General features: G+C 43.0%; 1 protein-coding gene across 2 annotated transcripts; it reads left to right on the forward strand.

Moving 5' to 3' along the window:
• The first annotated feature begins 245 nt into the window (after positions 1-245).
• dennd2c (DENN/MADD domain containing 2C) lies at positions 246-18597 on the forward strand. 2 transcript variants are annotated; one of them, XM_079168563.1, is made up of 19 exons: positions 246-522; positions 3297-4381; positions 6334-6449; positions 7387-7460; positions 7622-7780; positions 8974-9052; positions 9386-9430; positions 10415-10602; positions 11162-11271; positions 11886-11955; positions 12616-12693; positions 13051-13191; positions 14023-14171; positions 15114-15291; positions 15603-15644; positions 16220-16328; positions 16479-16721; positions 17527-17613; positions 17695-18597. In XM_079168563.1, the coding sequence occupies exons 2-19, from the start codon at positions 3501-3503 to the stop codon at positions 17724-17726; spliced, it is 2781 nt and encodes a 926-aa protein (XP_079024689.1). In that variant the 5' UTR covers positions 246-522; positions 3297-3500; the 3' UTR covers positions 17727-18597. The 2 variants fall into 2 exon arrangements, with proteins under 2 accessions (XP_079024689.1, XP_079024690.1); XM_079168564.1 differs by having other exon boundaries at positions 10418-10602.
• The last annotated feature ends 440 nt before the right edge of the window (positions 18598-19037 follow it).

Raw genomic sequence — 19037 nt, forward strand, 5'->3', positions numbered from 1 at the left:
AAAACTTTTTCTGCAGTTTTTAATGAAAAGACATTTACCTTTAAACCCATAACTAGCACTGACATTATATAAAAATGGAAGGAACACAAAAATGTAGCTCTTAAACGTGAAGACAAAAAATTAATTGAATAATTTAACTTTTTAACATGTTTTGCGATTGACAAGGTTGTTATTTTGAAAGTTTTAACCGGAAGTCATATGTTTTCTGGCTGACTTGACGCTAACTGTCCCGAGAAAGAGGACGAGGAGTGCTCTGCTGTACTTCTCTCTACTCAATGGACTCTCTCTTTGTTGCTGTGTGTAGTTATTAGTACAGCGGACACGGTCTGTGGCTCAAACAAGTTTATTTTCCAAGAAGTTACAAATAACTGGATGTGGACTCCAACGCCTGGACTTTATTCAGACCGCTCTCCGGTCTGAGCGCTGCTAGCGAACACAGTCGGATTTAATTAGTTTTTCATTTTATCGAAAGGAACATGAGGGAAGAACATGAGTTCTGCTCACAATTTTAAACTATGAGGGGTAAGTTACGAGACAGGTAACGTTAGTTTATGCATCTTCCCATGTGATGTTGTGGTGGTAGTATTGTTCCGATATGTCTTCTCACACTACTCCTCGGACGTTACGTTAACGTTAGAGTATTCTGCTACATCCAGTAACCCAATGAGCGTTACATGCTATCCGTATAACTGTGTAGAGTTAGCTCGGCTAACGTTACATTTTTAAGTTACGTGTGGTTTTCTCCATACAGTGAGACGTCGTAGTTCTTTTTAACGCTTAATTGAAGTATCGAACATGTATATCTGTATCAATAAGTGATGTTGTTCATGATATCGCTCCCTCCTCCAACAGACGAGTGAACAACTTTAACTTGATGGCAGGAGACTATCCGTGTAAACCAGTGAGCCACTTAAGGTTTTTGACATTTTTGTTATGGCCGAATTACAGACTATATATCCCAAAGAGTCAGGGGAGCGATTGAGTTTCATTTCTATAAAATGAGACTTTGCAATATGGAAGAATATTCTAAATGTGTATGGTTTTGAAGGGAGTTTGTTTTTCTTCATATAAGTTTTCCCCTCCAGCACATTTTCTACCAGAAACTAAGCAACTACTTCGGGTCACACAGTTAGCTGTGGTCATTGAACCTTACAGCAGACACTATAGCTTCTATATGGAAATATTCCGCAGCTGTTGTAAAGTTTAGGAAAAGCAGTTCAGTTAATGAATAAGCATCTGAGATGTGTATTCCTCTAATCCCGTCAGAGAAAAGGCTCCAATTAACTCCAGGAACACCGCTGAATACTAGATCTGCATTCACTTAGTGCTAAAGATCTTCACTTTGTTCACAGTGGTGTCCACAACAAATGAAGGGCCTCGTCATGCTGTCAAGTGGTCCATCAGTCTTTCACCAGATCTCTCAAAATGAATGTTTAGTTGCACACACACTGATCTGGTGGCTGCTGATGGATCAGTCATTTCCAGACTCTTCATCTTTGGTGTGTCCTTCTACGCTGGCCCACGCTTTTTTCTCTCTTTTATTATAGCTGTAACTGTCACTGCTGAGGGTTGTACCACAATACCTCACCTACAACATGTTCTGACACGCCGCACTTCTCCGGGCGTTTTGTGGCAGTTTTGTAGGCGCAATTAGGTTTGATTTAGCTGTCGGGTGACGACTGGGTTCTCCAGCTTCATGGTGCTCCTGTTTCCTTGTCGATGACTCAGTGAGTTTCACTTGAAAACACAAGGATACCGTTCTGCGTAGTTGACGGCCCAATAAATGCCAGTGAACTTCACTTTGACCCTCCGGCTTTGTTGCTTGATACCACGGCGCCTCATGGCGGGCCTCGCCGACGATAACAAAGCTTGATTTTCAACTGTCACCCGTGAGAAAGGGGAAGCTGAAAACTTGAGACATGTGTGCAAAAATGTTACTGTAACTGAGTAGTAGCTGGTTTACTTCTGCATTTCCTGCGTTCCAGAGACAGTGTTCGATGACCATCACAGGGTTCGAGTAGAGACGATCCACACGTAGCTCAGATCAGTGGCTTCGACTGGGTGCAAATCTCTCCGCACCGTAATTATGGACAGTCGGCTGATCCTTCATCCTGCGGCTCAGGAAGCTCAACTCATGCTTTCCTGTACAACATACCGCACACAGACGAGTAACGCAAGTAGGTCAGTTTGGGAGACGCATTGTCACTGCGTGGTCTGGCAATGATCGAGCACAGCATTCCAGTGCATACGTTTGATTTAGGTCAAACCCAAACAAAGGCGTCACTCGCAAAAATGACTGACTGACTGTCTCCAGTTAAATTTATTCCCCCCCCCCCCTCTTGTACGGCTCTGCAGGAATGCGGCTCATAGAGTTATTATGATCGTGAGCTGTGCAGTGGAATTTTACCGTGTCTCCACGTTCTCCCAGCCTCGGTCCTAATGTGCAACGTGTCCAAATGGTTTGGTTCCAGCCAGCCAGGAGCTGCAGTACCAGAGTGTACAGTGACCGCATTGATGTCGACTCAGGGAATATCAGTCAGGGTGGCTGACGCTGCAGATCTGTACACCAGGTCTCAGTGTTTGATAGCATTTTGTAAGAGGGGCGCAAGACCATAGATCATAGCTCCACACCATACTGATTATTATCCTTGCACAAAGGCGTCAGTTAATCAGGGTCCTGTATGTTTTTATCTAGCGTCTGATAAATAGCTAAGCCATTGAAGAAGCTTTTATTCCACTGCGTAGAAAGGTGTGGTGAAAGTGTTCTCCGTCATTAACCTAATTGTCACTGGCTCCTCATGTATGCCTTGAGAATCATGTGTTTGTCTTCCCTCTAAAGCGCTTTAAAATCACCTAAAATGCGCATTCTTCCCCCAGACAGCTTTGCAAGAACACTGCATTTTGATTCAACGCTTTGCTTGATCGTTGGCATTGTTGTATTTGGCCAGCTATGCGGTTAAGAGCGACAGTGACAGAGAAGGAAGAATTCCCCTGAGGCTAGAGGAGGGTGTTGGGGCGGTTCAGGACACAGACACACAGCAGCAGAAATCTGCTGTCTTCCCTTATTCTTACGGGATTTATTTTTGGACACCGACCCCGACAGGAGCCTGTCCTTCCTGGCCTCCTCTCTGTCCCTTCCTACAAGCTGTAGACTGCTTCAGATATGTGCTGCTTTAAAGGTCTCTGTGTCCTCCTGTGGTGCCTCAGTGTCCCTCTGACCCTGCGATGTGCTGCCTGGGCTTGTTTTTAAGTGCAGTGATTGATGGGTAATTCTTTGTGTCTTGTCTTCTTTTTAGGTTGTTTACAAGAGGAGACAAGGGGGGAAGTGACACTCTGCTAGGACAATAAGAAGCATAAAGGATCAGTTACATCCATACACCTTGTGGCGCTCCTGCTTTTACTTATCGTTTCTGGATTTAATTGGGAACAGATCACTTGGCTTTCGACCTGTCGTGTCTTTTCGAGGAAATCCCTGATGCATTCTCTTGCCCCCTCTCAACATGCTGGCTCTGAGGCTGGAGCAGGGCAGGCGAGGGGGTGGTGAAGTCGATCGCCTGCAGAAAGGGGACGCTGTGGATCGGCAGGGCCGCCAGTCAGGGAGGCCCCCTTCTCGCGAGCAGGGCAGCAACATCAGGGACAAGATCTCCCAGTGGGAAGGTCGCAGTCAGCAGGGCAGCAGCCAGGATGCCGGGGCGAGAGCACATCCTCCGAACGTATCCAGATCTCTGTCTGGAGAACTCCTGGGCAACGGATGTCCCAACGAGGGATCAAGAGGGGGGCCTTACCTCGCCAAATCTATGACCTTGGGCGTAGATTTTCGAGCATCCCCAGCACAGGCTGGACATGGTGTGGTTGGTAGGAAGTCAGAACCTCTGCAGAAATGTTCCAGTGAATTTCCCACCACATCCCCAGGAATTAAACCACTTGCAGCGCAAACGTTTGCGTCTCCCAAAGGGGAGACCATCGCTGCTAACCCCGCGGGTAAACGGATCTTCACCGCCAACAGCGACCAAAAAACGGATCGCATCTTGGATGTTGAAGTAGTTTCTAAACCTCTACCTCTGTCGACCGATGACCAAGAAGACAACATGCCTGCTGGGAACTTCTACACTTCACGGGGTTTCTGGCGTAAACTGGAGGGGGACCGACTGCTCTGGGAGAAAGGCAGGGGGTCCTCAGGTGAAGCTCAGCCTCCTCCCAAGCCTCTGCGGACATTCCAGTATCTGGGAGCCAACAGCAACAACGCGGGGCGGGACAGCGGATCCCCTCATAACAGCCACTCCAACACGAGGAGTAGGAGGGTAGCCCACCCACCTAGCTTCCCACCTCCTCCCTGTCCTGTAGCGAAGACGAATGGGCTTTCAAGGCATAAAAAGAACAGGTGAGTCCATGCTGAGCACTTTAAATGGATGGGATTTCTCCCAATGCTTTTTTTCGATCTGACAGAATAAGGAAATTGACAAATGCACATTAAACATCCTGCTTCAGAGTTCGTCTCTCAGCAGTGTTTTTTGGGGCGGTTCTGTGGAGGAAACCGAGTCTAAACTGTTGGCCGACGTCCTGGTGTGATGTCATATGATATCTGGCAGCATTGTTCTCTATTATGTGGATGTGGCCTAGTTCCTCTGCAGCCACGGGTCCAGGGTCATTATCTACACGCACACACACACACTCACACACACACACACTCTCACTCTCTCTCTCTCTATTCACTAAAGGAGAAGCGAAACATAACTTGTAACCCATGCACACATTGAGATCAGGACTTATTAGCTGGCCTGACTCCTAATAATGCAGCTCTCTGTAAGCTGTTATGTCTGTCGTTATCATCTAAACACTGTCCAGGAGTTAACAGATTATGATAATACAATGCAAAGGTATTCACATTTTTTATATGAAATTGAAAGAACAAAAACATATAAAGCCTCATATTATTTAAGATTTTTAAGAGGTGTTATTTAGCCGACCCTCATTGATATAAAGGGCAAAAATAATCTGTCATGATCATGGTATACCGTTAAATAGCACCACAGACTACATCCTCCAAAATTACAATACCGTTGAATTAATATCATAATCTTCACAAGGTGATATTTCTAGCAGCACTGTTGTATTGGACTGCATTAGCTTTAGCTAGTGTACCTAATAAACTGGGTCAATTTATGAGGACTGCTTCCAAATTCACCTGGAATGGACCTTGTGTTGTGTGTCTGAATGTAAGTGCAAGAAGACACCGTATAAATAAAAAAACATTTTATTAGTCTGTTCAGGCAAACCCAAAACCACAGTTACAATAACAAAATGATCTTGTCTTCACTTACTTGAAGAGATGAAAGCCTTTATCACAGAGCTGTGACTGAATAGTAATCTGAATAGGACGCCTAGATGTAAGGAAGTGACATGACCTGGTTTTCGTTGGTCATCCGTTATCGTTTTTTCATTTGTCACTGAGCTCAGTGCCCTGTCAGTCTCGATCATAATACTCATGGAGAGTAGTGGCTCGTTCATTGGAATACAACCTCACTTTTACTTGGGGGGGAAAACTGCCCAAATGGTAGAAAAAGTTGACCAAATTATGGTCATTAAGATGCCCAAAGCAACTTTCAATCAAACTAAATAAAAAGCAGCCCAGTCTGGCAACAGTGCACCTAGTGATGAAAAAGAAACCTACACATTTTTATTGTTGTGTTCCTGCCAGTAACTTTTCCCTCACCGCCAGTCTTCCTGCCGCACACCGTCCTACAGAGCTCCTTGTTCACCGACTTCAGAGGAAGCCATTAGCTGTCATTCATTCATGTGCATTATGACGTTCCTCCATGGCGCTCGGCACTACGTCCCGCTGAACCTCGACTCATGTAAAAGTCTCTGTTTCAGCACTCGTGTGCATTACTAAAGCAACCTAAACCAAGCGCATACAACCTCCACTGAGCTTGTAACCAGACCTAGATGATAGCAAATCCGCTCTGACTAAACAGATCTGTATCTCCACTTTGAAGTTTTTATTAGAGGAAAGTTGCACTGTGACACAATTGTTATTATGACAGCTGTCATACTGCCAACTGCCATGTCTGTTTTCAATCCTGTCCTAGTCTTCTTCCTTGTTTTTCTCTTCAAACAACGTCTGGACCAGATGAGCAGACATTTCCTTTCATGACAGTTCGTCACACTCTCTCTGTCTTGCTGCGTTTGATATCAACATATGGAATGTTGTGGCGGGACGCTGACTGAGCATAATACAAAAGAGTGAACAATAGTACGGCGGCTATCTTTAGGACAGCAGCGAGGCCCCTCTCCTTCACTGCCTTCCCTTTCTCCCCCCCCCCCACGCCACAGGAAGTCCTTTGAGTACGAGGATGCGGCGCGTCTGACGGCGAAGCGAGGCACGCTGAGAGGCGAGGACAGCCTCTACCACGCCTACTCCGACGACAACATTTACGAGGACATCGTTTGTAAGTTGAACTCCCCGAGTCGTTTGACTTTGATCGCAGCTGTTGTGTATTTTACACCACTTTGGTTTTGTTTAAAAAGAGACAAAGACAGGAAGTCATAAAGACTGCAGGGTGCCTGTCATTGGTTGAATGCCCCATTTAGAACTTTTTTAAATGATCATAACGGAGCCTGTTCAAGAGTGATGCTGTACAGGGATCGGTGACCTAATCAGGAAAAATCCCTGAAGATCTACTCCCAGTTTCCAACAGATCTTAATATTGTGACATTTTGAGAGTTGTAATCCAAAACAAAAGACAGCGCAACTGTACAATAAAGTGATTTGTCATAAATCAGGACAGGTAGTGAAAAAACATAGCTTTTTAGACTTCTGTGTCTGCGTCTGCCGTGGCAGTTCAGCAGCCTCCAATGATGGATTTAGACACATGGTGTTACTGCGGTAAAATGAAAAGTATCTCTCTCTAGAGGGGCAGAGATTAGTTCATTTTTCAGTCAGCTGACAGAAAATGAAGCTCATTACCAAACTACTTGGATAATTAGATAATTGTTTCAAGCAAAAAACGGCCAAAAATATCTGGTTGCAGCTTCTAGCATGTGCTTTTCTTTGTTATGAAAGATATTCAACTTGTTGTTTAATATCTGTTGGTGGAATAAAACAAGCAATTTGAATACAGGACTTGGTCCAGAATGATACAAGGCTTTCATTATTTTCACATTTTAAGGACAAAAAGATTACCCAAGAAAAGAATTGACTAATTAATTGATAATGAAAATAACGGTCAGTCGTAGTCAATTCTGTGGCCATGGACATGATTAGGAATGACTTTTCATTTGCTTTTATACTAAGTATCTTATTGTAAAGGTGTGCTGAAACTTTTCACTGATGAAACATCCAGTCAGCCTGTCTTATCTTTTCCCCGTCGCTCTGTCGTCCCCCAGGTGAAGTGACCAGAGATACCCCCTATGAGGATGTCAAGCCATCTCCCATGTGTCTCCCTATTGGAAGGCCAAAGGTACTGGGAGATATGCCATTCATGCCTCCTTTTCACACTCCAGAAACATTTTTTGTTAGTTAATTGGTGTATAAAATGAGCCTAAAGAAGGAAGTAATGTAGTTTGATACTACGTAATTACCAACAACCAAGCGATGACTCCGAAACCTTTTGTCTTCCAGCTGCCGCCTAAACCCCAAACGCTGCAAGGCTACGCTAGCAAAGTGGAGAGGAAGAGGTTTCAAACATCCACGCCATCCAAATCCTCAACACTTGCAGATATTCCCAAACCAGCTACACCGCGGCGCGCAAGCATGCAAACAACACAGCGGACGCCTCAGGTAGATGATCGGTGGATTATGGCATCAGTGCTCGTATTGGGAGACGATGATTGACCGAGATGTTTTGTGTTGATGCCGTTACATCGGCGACAACTGATTGGAGTTTGGTGGTCAAGGGTCACTGTGACCTCACAAAACATATTTCTTCCCGTAGCTCAATAATTCACCTACTAAATACGAATTTCACACAAATGTCTAATAGGATTAAATTATGAAGACGTGGATGTAAATTGCAACTTGGTTTGTTTGCGGAGGCGTACATCCGTGCGCTGGTAATTCAAGTTGAGCAGGCTTGTTGAGCAGGAAGGACAGGGATGCTGAGAGAAAGCAGATAGTGGTGGAGCAACATGTACTTCATTAGAATTCACACAGAACACATTAATTCCAACAAAGGACTCATGGCAGTGCGAAGAACGTGGACAGGGGGGAACTTAAACGATCAGGTACAAAAACAGAACAGAGTTATTAACTTGCTATACATACTGTATATGTATAGGTGATGACTAGAACATGATTATAGCTTCAAAAGCCACGTGACACGTGTGAACCAGCAGGTTTGACAAATGCCAGTCAAGGTTATTTTTAGATGGTTTTTGAACATGTCTTTGGTGACCTGATTGTTTTCCATTATGTTACATTTAAATAACAAATAGTTTAGAATGAATAGCCTGGATAGTGATTATAAAACTAAACATTTGTTATAGTTATCTTATGCTGTCCTTTCACTCTTTTAGTTCTTTGACAAAGGTGTTAACATTAAGATAATGCGCATAAGAACACCTCATTATGTATTTTTCTGCTCAACAACTGTACCATTGTCTTAGTTATGGATTTGACTTTCTTTGCCTACACTGACACACACGTTGGCTTCCTCTACTGGCAGTGCGCTGTGTGTCCTCTTAAAGATAAGGTTCGGCTTCCTGTATGTGTTTGTTTGTGTGTAGAGCCCAACTCTGTGTATTAATGTGCCTTAGTTGGCTTGTGACCACTACTCAACTGTGTTCTTTCAGGACATTAACAGAAGAATGTACGGTTAAAAAAAAAAGAAGAAAAGTATGAAGAAAATCCATAATATAATTATGTACTTAGTGGCTTGTTATGTCATGATTCTCTGTAATCATGATTCTATAATGGCTGTGAAATGACGGGGCTGACAAGTGTGTGTGTGGGTGTGTGTGTGTTCTACTACACAGTATGTCAACAAGATCGAGACCATCTTTGATGACAAGCGAGGGAGGAAGAGGGTAAAGAACCAGGGAGTCCCAGTGCGAGGTAACACACACACACACACACACACACACACACACACACACACACACACACACACACACACACACACACACACACACACACACACACACACACACACAGACTGTCACATATGCTCATATGTCACTCACATCAACACTTCAGTCAGATTAAGTTGAGCCTCTTTGTGGAAATACCCAGCTTTTGATGGTACACACAAGGCCAGCTGCAGCTGGCAAAGCCGCTGATTATGAAACAAAGGCTGACTGTCTGCATCTGATTATGGCTTCTCAAGTCTTTTCCATTCCTCTGCTTCTCTCTAATCCCCGCCCTTCCTCTAATTCATATCCACAACAGAGGAGACCAGTGGGACAGAGAGCGACCCCGAGGACAACACCAAAGGTATCACGGCGGAGTTATTGTGTCTGTAATGTCTCTTTACGGTAACTCTCAGGTTAAAGTTTAGAGGAGCATCTTTTTGTTTGAAGTATGAAATCCTAGTTTTGTCAGTCAGTGTTTAGTATCGACCCTCCCAAGTATAAACATAGGGCTGCATCGAAAAAACTAATATTGTATAATACTCTGAAGAGTATTAGCTCCGGTCAATGCAGGCCATGTTACATATCTCTGTCCAATCAAGTGACATTCAACCATAGTGGGACCATAATGCAGCTGATTGTACATGATAGGGACATCGAGACTAGTGCAGAAACAACTCGTCATGTATCATTCAGGGGGGCTTTGAGCTAAACGCTGGTGTTTACTAGGAAATATTCACCATGTTCACTATCTTAGCTTAGCATGATAACATTTTCTAATTAGCAATAAGTAATTATATTTCATGTTTTTCAGGTATTTGGCCATAAACCAAAGCATTGGAGAGTAATAATCCTTTAATTTTGACCTGATGAGGGCTCTAGATTACATTTCATCCTCTGGGGAACATCTGTCTCTACCAGATGTTATGTGAATCCTATCTATCTATCAACCATATGATAATCCATATAACAATACGTGTCCAGATTTATCAGTGTGGACTTTAGTGGTGGGCGTTGCCATCCTTAAAGCCACGCCTGCCAACTGTTGCTTCTGTTAAGCCTTCTCAGAAAAGTCAAATAAAACCAAGACCAGCCAAGCAACATCCTCTTTGCAAGGGAGGCTCGTGCGAAATGTTGTTTTAACTTTAAGAAACTCAAATAATACCAATGCTGTAAGACGCAGACTATGTTATCTATGACCATTGTTGTGAACACTGTGTAATCAGCGTTTCACAATTGTACTTTATGTTTATTGATGTTTTAAAAAGCCTCATATTGCTCATGTGTGCTGGATGTGATATGTCCCAGGACAAGCATTTAACTTATAGTCTCACTGTGTGGTGTCCAGCAGGCTCCAAGAGATCAGTTTACATCCAGTCTACACTGAAACGTCGGCCAGGTTACCGCACCCTGGAGAGAGACCTGATCCAGCTGCAGCAGCAGCAGCTTTTCCAGATCTTTGTGGTGGTGTCGCTGAGAAAAGGCTCCCCGGGAAACACCTACGCCCCTGAAATCACGCAGCAGTTCCCCAAACTGGTTAGAAACGAGTTTTTAACATAACCCTAGGACATAACTGTAGTTTGATCACAGTGCTTTGATTGATTGGTATTCTGTAGAATTGGGGCAGTATCATGTCCAAGATAGAATCTTGTTTGGTAGAATTAAAGGAACTTGACTCACATCTAGAGCAATGAGGAATCATTTCAAGGGGAATTTTTCAGTTTTACAGAAGTCAAGAGCGCTCATGAAAGCAAGTTGTTTATTTGTGGTGTTCCCATATTCATTTTTAATTATATATTAAAATATTGTCATGTTAAATTTGGCCATTTTTAAAGGTTTTGTCTCAGGCACCTATATGGGAGCATACTAACTGTTATTTGATGATGATTTAGAACAAGTGCTTATGTAAAAATCCTCTAGACAAGTACACACTGCAGAAGACATTCTTAATATACCGTACCTAATTAAAATATGTTCTATTAAATGATCTTTTAATGCAATTAAATGAGTACTGATTTCACGAGGGGCCCCCCTTTAACCAATTCAAGGACGTCACATGGAGGAGCACTGCTTTAACTGGATTCCCTCGTTTCAGTTTGAGAAGTCATCCCGGCTCTCCAAAGAGGCAGAGGATCAGCTGAAGGTCATCCCCAAGTTCTGCTTCCCCGACGCAGAGGACTGGAAGCCCTCCGGACACATGCCAAGGTCAGCACGTGCACTACAGTAATACTGTTTATAGCATTCGCAAATGCATCACACGGGCTATGCCAATGGCACAATGTCAACACATTTCATCTTTCATCTCCTCCTTCATGTCTGTATTTGCTTTTGTTGTCATTATACACACACCTTTCATGTGCTCCGATAAACGATGTCTAACTTTGCCTTCCTGTGCAGTGTTTAGCTTTAGTCCTTGCACTGTAATGATCAGTTGTGTTATATTTAATACTGCCATTTCCTCTTTTCTTATTTATATCCTCTGCTGTAACCCATAAATTCCCACGGGCATCGTTACAATTTCAACAGATCTAATTAAGACTTTTTTAACACGTGGGTGTGGTTCATTGTTGTGGATTATGATCTCAATTTACTCAACCTCCCTGTCTTTAAACACGTATCTGTTGTAGTGCAGATAAATAAGACTCACCTGTCCATTTATATTGTTTCTGAATGCTCTGCCTTTACAGATATTTATCTCTTTTTACAGCTTTTAGACAAACAATTACATAAGTTTTTTTTTTTTTACAATATTTTTTTTTGAAGGTACAAAAATGTAAATGAAATCATTTGACTGTGTCTTCATGTTGTTCCGTTCACAGTGAGACCTTCTCCTTTGTCCTGACCGGAGAGGACGGCAGCCGCTGGTTCTGTTACTGCTGCAAGATCTTGGTGAGTGTAGAACATTAGCGTCTGAATCATTGACTCGAGCGTCTGTGTGTTTGTGCGTGTGTTTGTGTGTGTGTGGGTGTGTGTGACGACATGGAAAACCGCCACATGCTTACTCAACATCTCTGAGGAGATTTGAATCAGTATATGTGAATAACAGACCGTAAACCACTTCTAAATCGGTGACAGAGAGCAAGAAGAATTTCATCCGTTTCTCCTTTCTTTCGCTTCACAAAGAAAGCTGCTTTTAGATCTTTTTAAGACACTTTTATAAACGCGTGTTTTTCGGTAGAAATGATGCGGTGTATATATGCCATCATATATGTTTGTGAATATTCTGTGGTTGTCTTGTTGAGCTCTCTTTATGTTGTTGTTGTGTCTATTCTATCTTTAGTGCAGACAGTTAGGCCAAGCCTTACAGTCAGTTTTATGTTTAGTTTCCTCACCGCTACTATCTTAAAAGTTTGGACTTTAGACTCTTGATTTGTTTTTGTTTTCCTTCCAATCCACCAAGATGTCATTGAAAATACTATTAGACACAATAAAACAGAACGTATGGTCGTACTCTGTTTGGTTAAATGTTCATTCTTAAAGAGCTTTTTGGCATAGTTCTCTCTGTTGTTCCCTGCTTTATGTCATATGAAACTGTCTTGTTTCTTTAAGCCCATTGGAAAAGGGAAGAGGCTTCCTGAGGTGCACTGTATTGTCAGCAAACTGGGCTGTTTCAACCTCTTTGCAAAGGTGAGGCAACCACACAATGCATCTGCACCCTTGTATCTGCTGATAGAAGCCTTTTATAGGGAGATGAAAGGACCTGGATTTAAAATGGAATGAGGCCACTCCAGAATATAATCCAGAGCGATCCCTGGGCGTGTTTTTCAAAAAAAAGAAATTGTAACGCATGTAGCCGTGTCACACCCATCTTCCAGTTGGCCGAGTGAAATTGGCAAACGGTAAGTGTGACTATGGTGTGAATGTGGTCAGAAGGTGGAGGAAAGTTCATTGACTTCATTGACAGCGCTGCAGCTTCGCTCTGACTTTAATTTAACACCAGTTCTTTCAGTGCACACAGTGATTTGTGTCTCTCCGTCTGTCCAGATTTTGGAGGAGGTTGAGAGGCGCAGGGAGATTTCCCCAGCGCTGGTTTACCCTTTTATGCGCAGCGTGATGGAGGCCCCTTTTCCAGCCCCTGGACGCACAGTCACCATCAAGAGCTTCATCCCTGGCTCTGGGAATGAGGTAACCCTGAAACCAAAAAAGAGGAAATGTTAATTAGTAGTTTAGTACCACTCCTTCCTGCACACTCAGAATGACTCAGACTGGGAGGTTATCTGTGTAAACAACAGGGATAGCTATTTCAGCTCTGAAGGGTTCATGTCGGAACAGCTAAATGTATTATAACCGTCAACCATAATCAATTTAGTCATTATAGTTTGCTGACTCAAAATAAGTAGGTAATGATCCTTCCCAAAACTCAAGACGAAATGCTGCAGAATCACTACTTTCTTCTCTTTCAGCAGTCAGGAGGCTCTGAAGATGCTGACTTAAGTTTCCACTTCTGTGGTTCAAAACGGCATCTTCCACCTGAATGTATCTGAAGAGTCTGTTTTTGCTTAACATTCACTGTAAATAACCCATGTGAAGTTGTTAAAGCTGAAAAGAACTGCGTTTAACAACTCGTGTCAAAGCAGTAAACTTAGCATAGTTAACTCAAAATCATGACTTTAAAACGTCAGTTCAGACAACTTACAGATCAGAGTTGTGTTTAGTAAGCATTACACGTCAAAAAGTCAAAAATATGTACACAATTTAAATGAAAATGCATTTTTTTGGAATGCAGACTATTGTCCTCTATGATGAACATACGCTAGTGTTAGTGTTGTTTTAGCAACATTGTGTTACAGCTTCAAGCTGCGGTTGATAACTTTTATAGAACATAAATTATAATCTTTGCTCGAGCTGTCGCTACATCCTGACAGTAGTGCAGCTACAGTCAAGTGTGGAACAGCTACAAGTTATACACTGTAGTTACACTCAGCCTGGCTCCCTGTGCTCTCGTTGCTCTGCCAGGTACTGACTTTGTGTCGACCGGTGGACTCCAGGCTGGAGCACGTGGACTTTGACAGTCTGCTGCAGTGTCTCAGTGTCGGGAACCTCCTGCAGGTGTTTGCCTCCCTTCTGCTCGAGAGGCGGGTCATCTTCATCGCTGACAAACTCAGGTACTGCCGTGGTAACACGAAACACTGCAGGGCCACTTAACCATCAGTATATATATATATATATATATATATATATGACATACAGAAGCGATTCAAAAAGAATGTGATCGGCAATTTAAAAATCCCCATTAATGTGTGTTGATGCTTGATTACATCACACAGGCCCAGTGCCAGTGTTATTTATATGCGTGTAACTTGGCCTCAATGCTAAGCTTCCCAGCGGCAAGTCACGTCAGGTTTTCTTTGTACAGCCCAATATCACTTACAGTGTCTCAGAGGGCTCTACGGGGCCAACAACAACAGGTCCTGACCCATCCCGACCTGCTTATTATTTAGAAAGACATTTCCCAGTTAAACAGGATACTTAAAATTCAGTATTTATTTGATTAAGTAAACTGCCATATATATATACATTCAAAGTGAAGGCTACAAGAACTATAATATGTACTGCAATTCCTTTTTAGCATATACACGCTGATACTGATAACCTGCCAGTATCAGCAATGTTGAACACTGTGCTTAGATTGAGGATTAGATGGTTGTGATGGAGTCAGTAGCATGTTAAAGCAGTCTAAAACGGATTATTAGAAATAACATTATAACACAGATTTTTGGAGAGGAAATGTTGATTGATGAATTGGTTTAAAGTTATTAAAAAAAGCTGTCTGGGTTTTTCCAGAGGAGTATAATAACATCAGTTTGAAAATGACCAGAAAGAGTAGAAGATGGTGTCACTGAGAGAGTATTAGCATAGATCAGTTGGATTTTGGGAGAGCTCTTTGATACACCAGAATTGTTTGCTAAAAGCTCTTCCAGTCACTTTGAAAATGTGCTGTAAAAGATTTACATTCGTGTGCTGTGATTAATATCTTTGTGTCATGTGATCCGTGTGAGAACCGAGCCGTGTTTTAATCTCCTCTCTCCTCCCCCCGTTCACCGCAGTGTGTTGTCTCGGTGTAGCCATGCAGTGCTGGCGCTGCTGTACCCCTTCACCTGGCAGCACACCTTCGTGCCTGTGCTACCGGCCAGCATGCTGGACATCAGCTGCTCCCCCACCCCATTCCTCATTGGGGTGCTGGCCCCTTGCCTGCCACAGCTGCTGGAGCTGCCCATCGAGGAGGTCGGTCCGGTCAGAATTCTGTCGAAATGTCTTCAAATCACCGCCCGCGTTGTAAAATTGCTTGTTTATCAAGACAGGTCTGTCTGTATAGAGGTGTTAGTGCCATCTAGTAACCGTATCCTCCCTGCATATTGTGAATGAATCCCAAACAGAAGCAGTAAGTAGCTTCCACTGTGCGTGAGTAGTGGCTGAGAAAACGCCCTCAAGCGACCGTTGCTCCGGCTCACCCCTCCTTTTTTGTAACTCATGTTGTGAAATAGTGGACTCTTGCAGTCAGTAACTGTCATTCTTTCCTCTCGTTGTCTTCCCAGGTGCTCATAGTGGATCTGTGTGCAGACAAGTTTGTCATTCAGGTGTGTACACATAGCGGTGGATAATAGGAATGGTGGGTGTGGTGCCAGTGGGGGGGGGGAAGATGGCTTTGCCTACACTTGTCCCTTGTTTGTATGCAGAATGTTTTGAGGGTGACAGAGAGAAAATTATGTTACGCCCACAAGCTCTGCAGAGATGAAGCTATGTGGTACGTAAGCTCAAACCAAACAGGACGGCTGTTTTGCAGCTGATACAACAGTAATAGTCTATTCAATTAATGATGAATGTGTTTGTTTTGTTCAGTTGGATTTATATTTATGCGTGTCTTAATTTAGGACTGGGTTCCTATTTGACATTTCATTTAGCTTCACCACGTCTTTGTTCTCTGTTAACTACAAGCTAACGGGACATGCAGGACACGCACCTAAACAAAAATGTACAGCTGTTATTTCATCAGAGCAGATTGGCCGTACTTGGCAATGATCCCCACTAAGGCCGAACACAGCAGTTGTGACATAGTTGTGTATGTTGTGACATAGTGTGAGAGACAGTTGGGATGCATGTTTGAAACTGGCGTCATGCGACTGCTGCTGACCTTTCCTGTGATGTGTGACAGCTGGGCGATGAAGACTGCATCCTGCCCAGTAAACTGCAGGCAGCGCTGCAGCAGATCTTGGAGGACAGGGAGGATATCCTGAGACAGGAGGATGGAGACAGATGTGGAGGTTGGTGTAAACAGATGTGCTGCAGAGTCTTAAGTTTATACTGTTAATTGATCTTAATCTTAAATCTGATTGTAAAACTACGGTACAATTCATCTATTTTGGAGTCTGTTATTAACCGTCTTGTCTTCCTCTAAAATGTGTCCCGTCCAGGTCAGCCGGCTGACCTGAGCTCTCTGGTGTCGGAGTGTTTTGTGCGGTTCTTCGTGGAGTTGGTGGGCCACTATCCCCTCCACATGGTCGAGTCCTCTAACGGAACCAGGGAGGTCCAGCGCGATGGCTTCCGCAAATCTCACCCCTCCCGCGGAGTCCGCCAGTTCCTGCAGCTCTTCATGGATACTCAGATGTTTGCCGGCTTCATTCAGGACAAAGAGCTGCGCAAGGGAGGAGCGAGAGGTAATTGTGTTGATGCAGCGGTGCCAATAGTGATGAGGGGTTGATTCTTTAAAACAAAAACAAAGGATTAAGAACACTTTTTTTCTGACATGACTTTATAAAACAGCCAATCATATTTTCCAAAATATTTATATGTTACTATTCTAACTCATTGCACCCAGAAAATAAGTAGCAATAGCCCCCCAAAGCAAAAATATGCAACCGAACTGTCACTTACTGTGTACTCAGAGGAAAACATTGTAGTACTACATTTACCTGACAGAGATATATGTCACTGGTTACGTTGCAGATTCAGATTTGACTCACAAAATATAACTATTAAAATATCACATTTAGGGGGAATGTGCTGATAATGCCTCTCTCTCTCTTTACTTGAAGTAAACGTTTGAATGCAGGACTTTAACTGTAGTGTATTAATAGTTAATACTTCTACTTAAGAAATGTTTTTTGAGTGCTTCTCCTACCACTGCCAAAGCCCACATTCCCAGTTAAGAGAAATGAAAAGTGAAGCAGCTTTTGCCTGAGGCCCTGAATAACACACACACACACGCATGCACACACACACACACACACACATCTGGGTTACTCACGGTCAAAAACATAGCGTAACACTTAGGAAGAGGTATTCTTCTCCAAGTTGGCATATTAGTCACTTGCTTTGACACCACGGTGGTTACAAAATAGAGCATGGATTCAATTAGCGTAGGTATTTTTAGTTAGTATGGCAACAACAAAAGCTATTTGAGTTGCTATGACAATGTACACACGCTGCCTTGGTGGCTCAACTCTCCCAACTGTCTCCCAGGTCTCTTTGAGGCCAGAGTGGCCGAGCATCTGGATTCTTACCCTGAGCCGGAGCCGAGTGGTGTGAACAAATTTCTTAAAGGACTGGGTAAGCGTTGCTCTATCATCAAATGTTTGCTCTCAAAGGTTCACTTTCAACAGCTAATTGGATTTCTTTTTTTCTTTTTAGGGAACAAGATGAAGCTCCTACAGATGAAATGAAAACCGACCAACAACCGTGGCTGTTAAATGAAAGACTGTAATTACAAACGGAACACTTGTTGGTTGCTGGACTTGCTGAGGAGTTGAATGTGGACGAGAGTCTCGTCTCTGGACGTGAATGGGACAGTGGAGAGTTTTGGTGCGAGAGGACCGGGTTTATCTTGTAGCCACGTATGCATGTCGGAGAGCAGCGCACTTTTTAATCGGACGGAAACTGGAAAGGCTATTTCTCTTCGAGAATAGTTTTTTGAAACCTTGAGGACGAGGCACTGTGTCTTTGGAAAACTACAAAAAACATTCCGGCAACCTAACCTCTGTTATCAGCCTGAACATGCGTGGTGGTAACTATTCTTTTTTTCTTTGACTGGAAACATTTTTCCACGTAGATTCAGCTCTTCTACACAATGTGTGCATTTTACAGTGAATGACACGTAAATGTTCAATTTCAATCTTGTAAGTACTTTACACTTGAAAGTGATCTGTACGGTTCCAACCTGATGCATGTTTCTATACATTTAAATGTAATTCCATTTCCTACGTTGCATTCCCTTCAGCACAAACTGTACACAAACCTTTTGTCTACTATGTTTTTATTTCTTTGCATTTCAGATCAAGTAGGTTTAACTCTGATCAGAACATTTCAAAGTGTCCAGGTTAAATCTCATCAATCAAAATTAGTATTAACATTTACACACAGAAATTAGTTTTTTTTAATTTTATTCTTCCGTCATTGACTTTCTCCCCTTTTTAACTTGAGTTGTAAATATGTTTTTTAGATTTTGCACAATGTTGAGAACCAGTGTACAGTATTTGGAATATTTTTGTATAAAAGCATGATGTGTCCTGAATGGAATAAATGGGTTCCCAAGGACAGCAGGTAATGATTGACTATGCTTCTTAAAACTGAAATGCTTTGAAAACTGGGTAGTACAGTAGCCCTGCATAACTCTAAACACACTTGTGTAGGAGGCAATACATATATGGTGGCCCTGAGAGCTCAACAACTGCAAAAATGCAAATAGACGACACGCCAATTTGACATCGTATGCAGGGCATTTAGAAGAAAAAAACTCAAACTACAAATACAGAAACACAACCAAATACAGAAACACACTGCATGTCCAAAGACAACAGAGAATGTTTAAAGTTTCCAGAAAACGGACACGTATCCATCCCCCTGCCATGGGTGTTATCTGAGAGGGAGCCAGCTCGATGCAGTCCCCCGCTAAAAGACCCCAGACGAGCATGAAGTTCGCCTGATGGCGGAGCACGGAGACATTGCTGAGGAGGACTCTGGCTCAGAGGACAAGT

The sequence above is a fragment of the Pholis gunnellus genome (assembly GCF_910591455.1).
Source record: "Pholis gunnellus genome assembly, chromosome: 2".
NCBI lineage: Eukaryota > Metazoa > Chordata > Actinopteri > Perciformes > Pholidae > Pholis > Pholis gunnellus.

What these genes read in the sequence shown, in the direction of transcription:
- dennd2c (XM_079168563.1), top strand. Translation starts at nt 3,501, where the DNA reads ATGCTGGCTCTGAGGCTGGAGCAGGGCAGGCGAGGGGGTGGTGAAGTC. An exon ending in CATTTACGAGGACATCGTTT is followed by an intron (nt 6,450 to 7,386) that starts GTAAGTTGAACT and finishes GTCGTCCCCCAG; the next exon opens with GTGAAGTGACCAGAGATACC. An exon ending in TGGAGCTGCCCATCGAGGAG is followed by an intron (nt 15,292 to 15,602) that starts GTCGGTCCGGTC and finishes TTGTCTTCCCAG; the next exon opens with GTGCTCATAGTGGATCTGTG.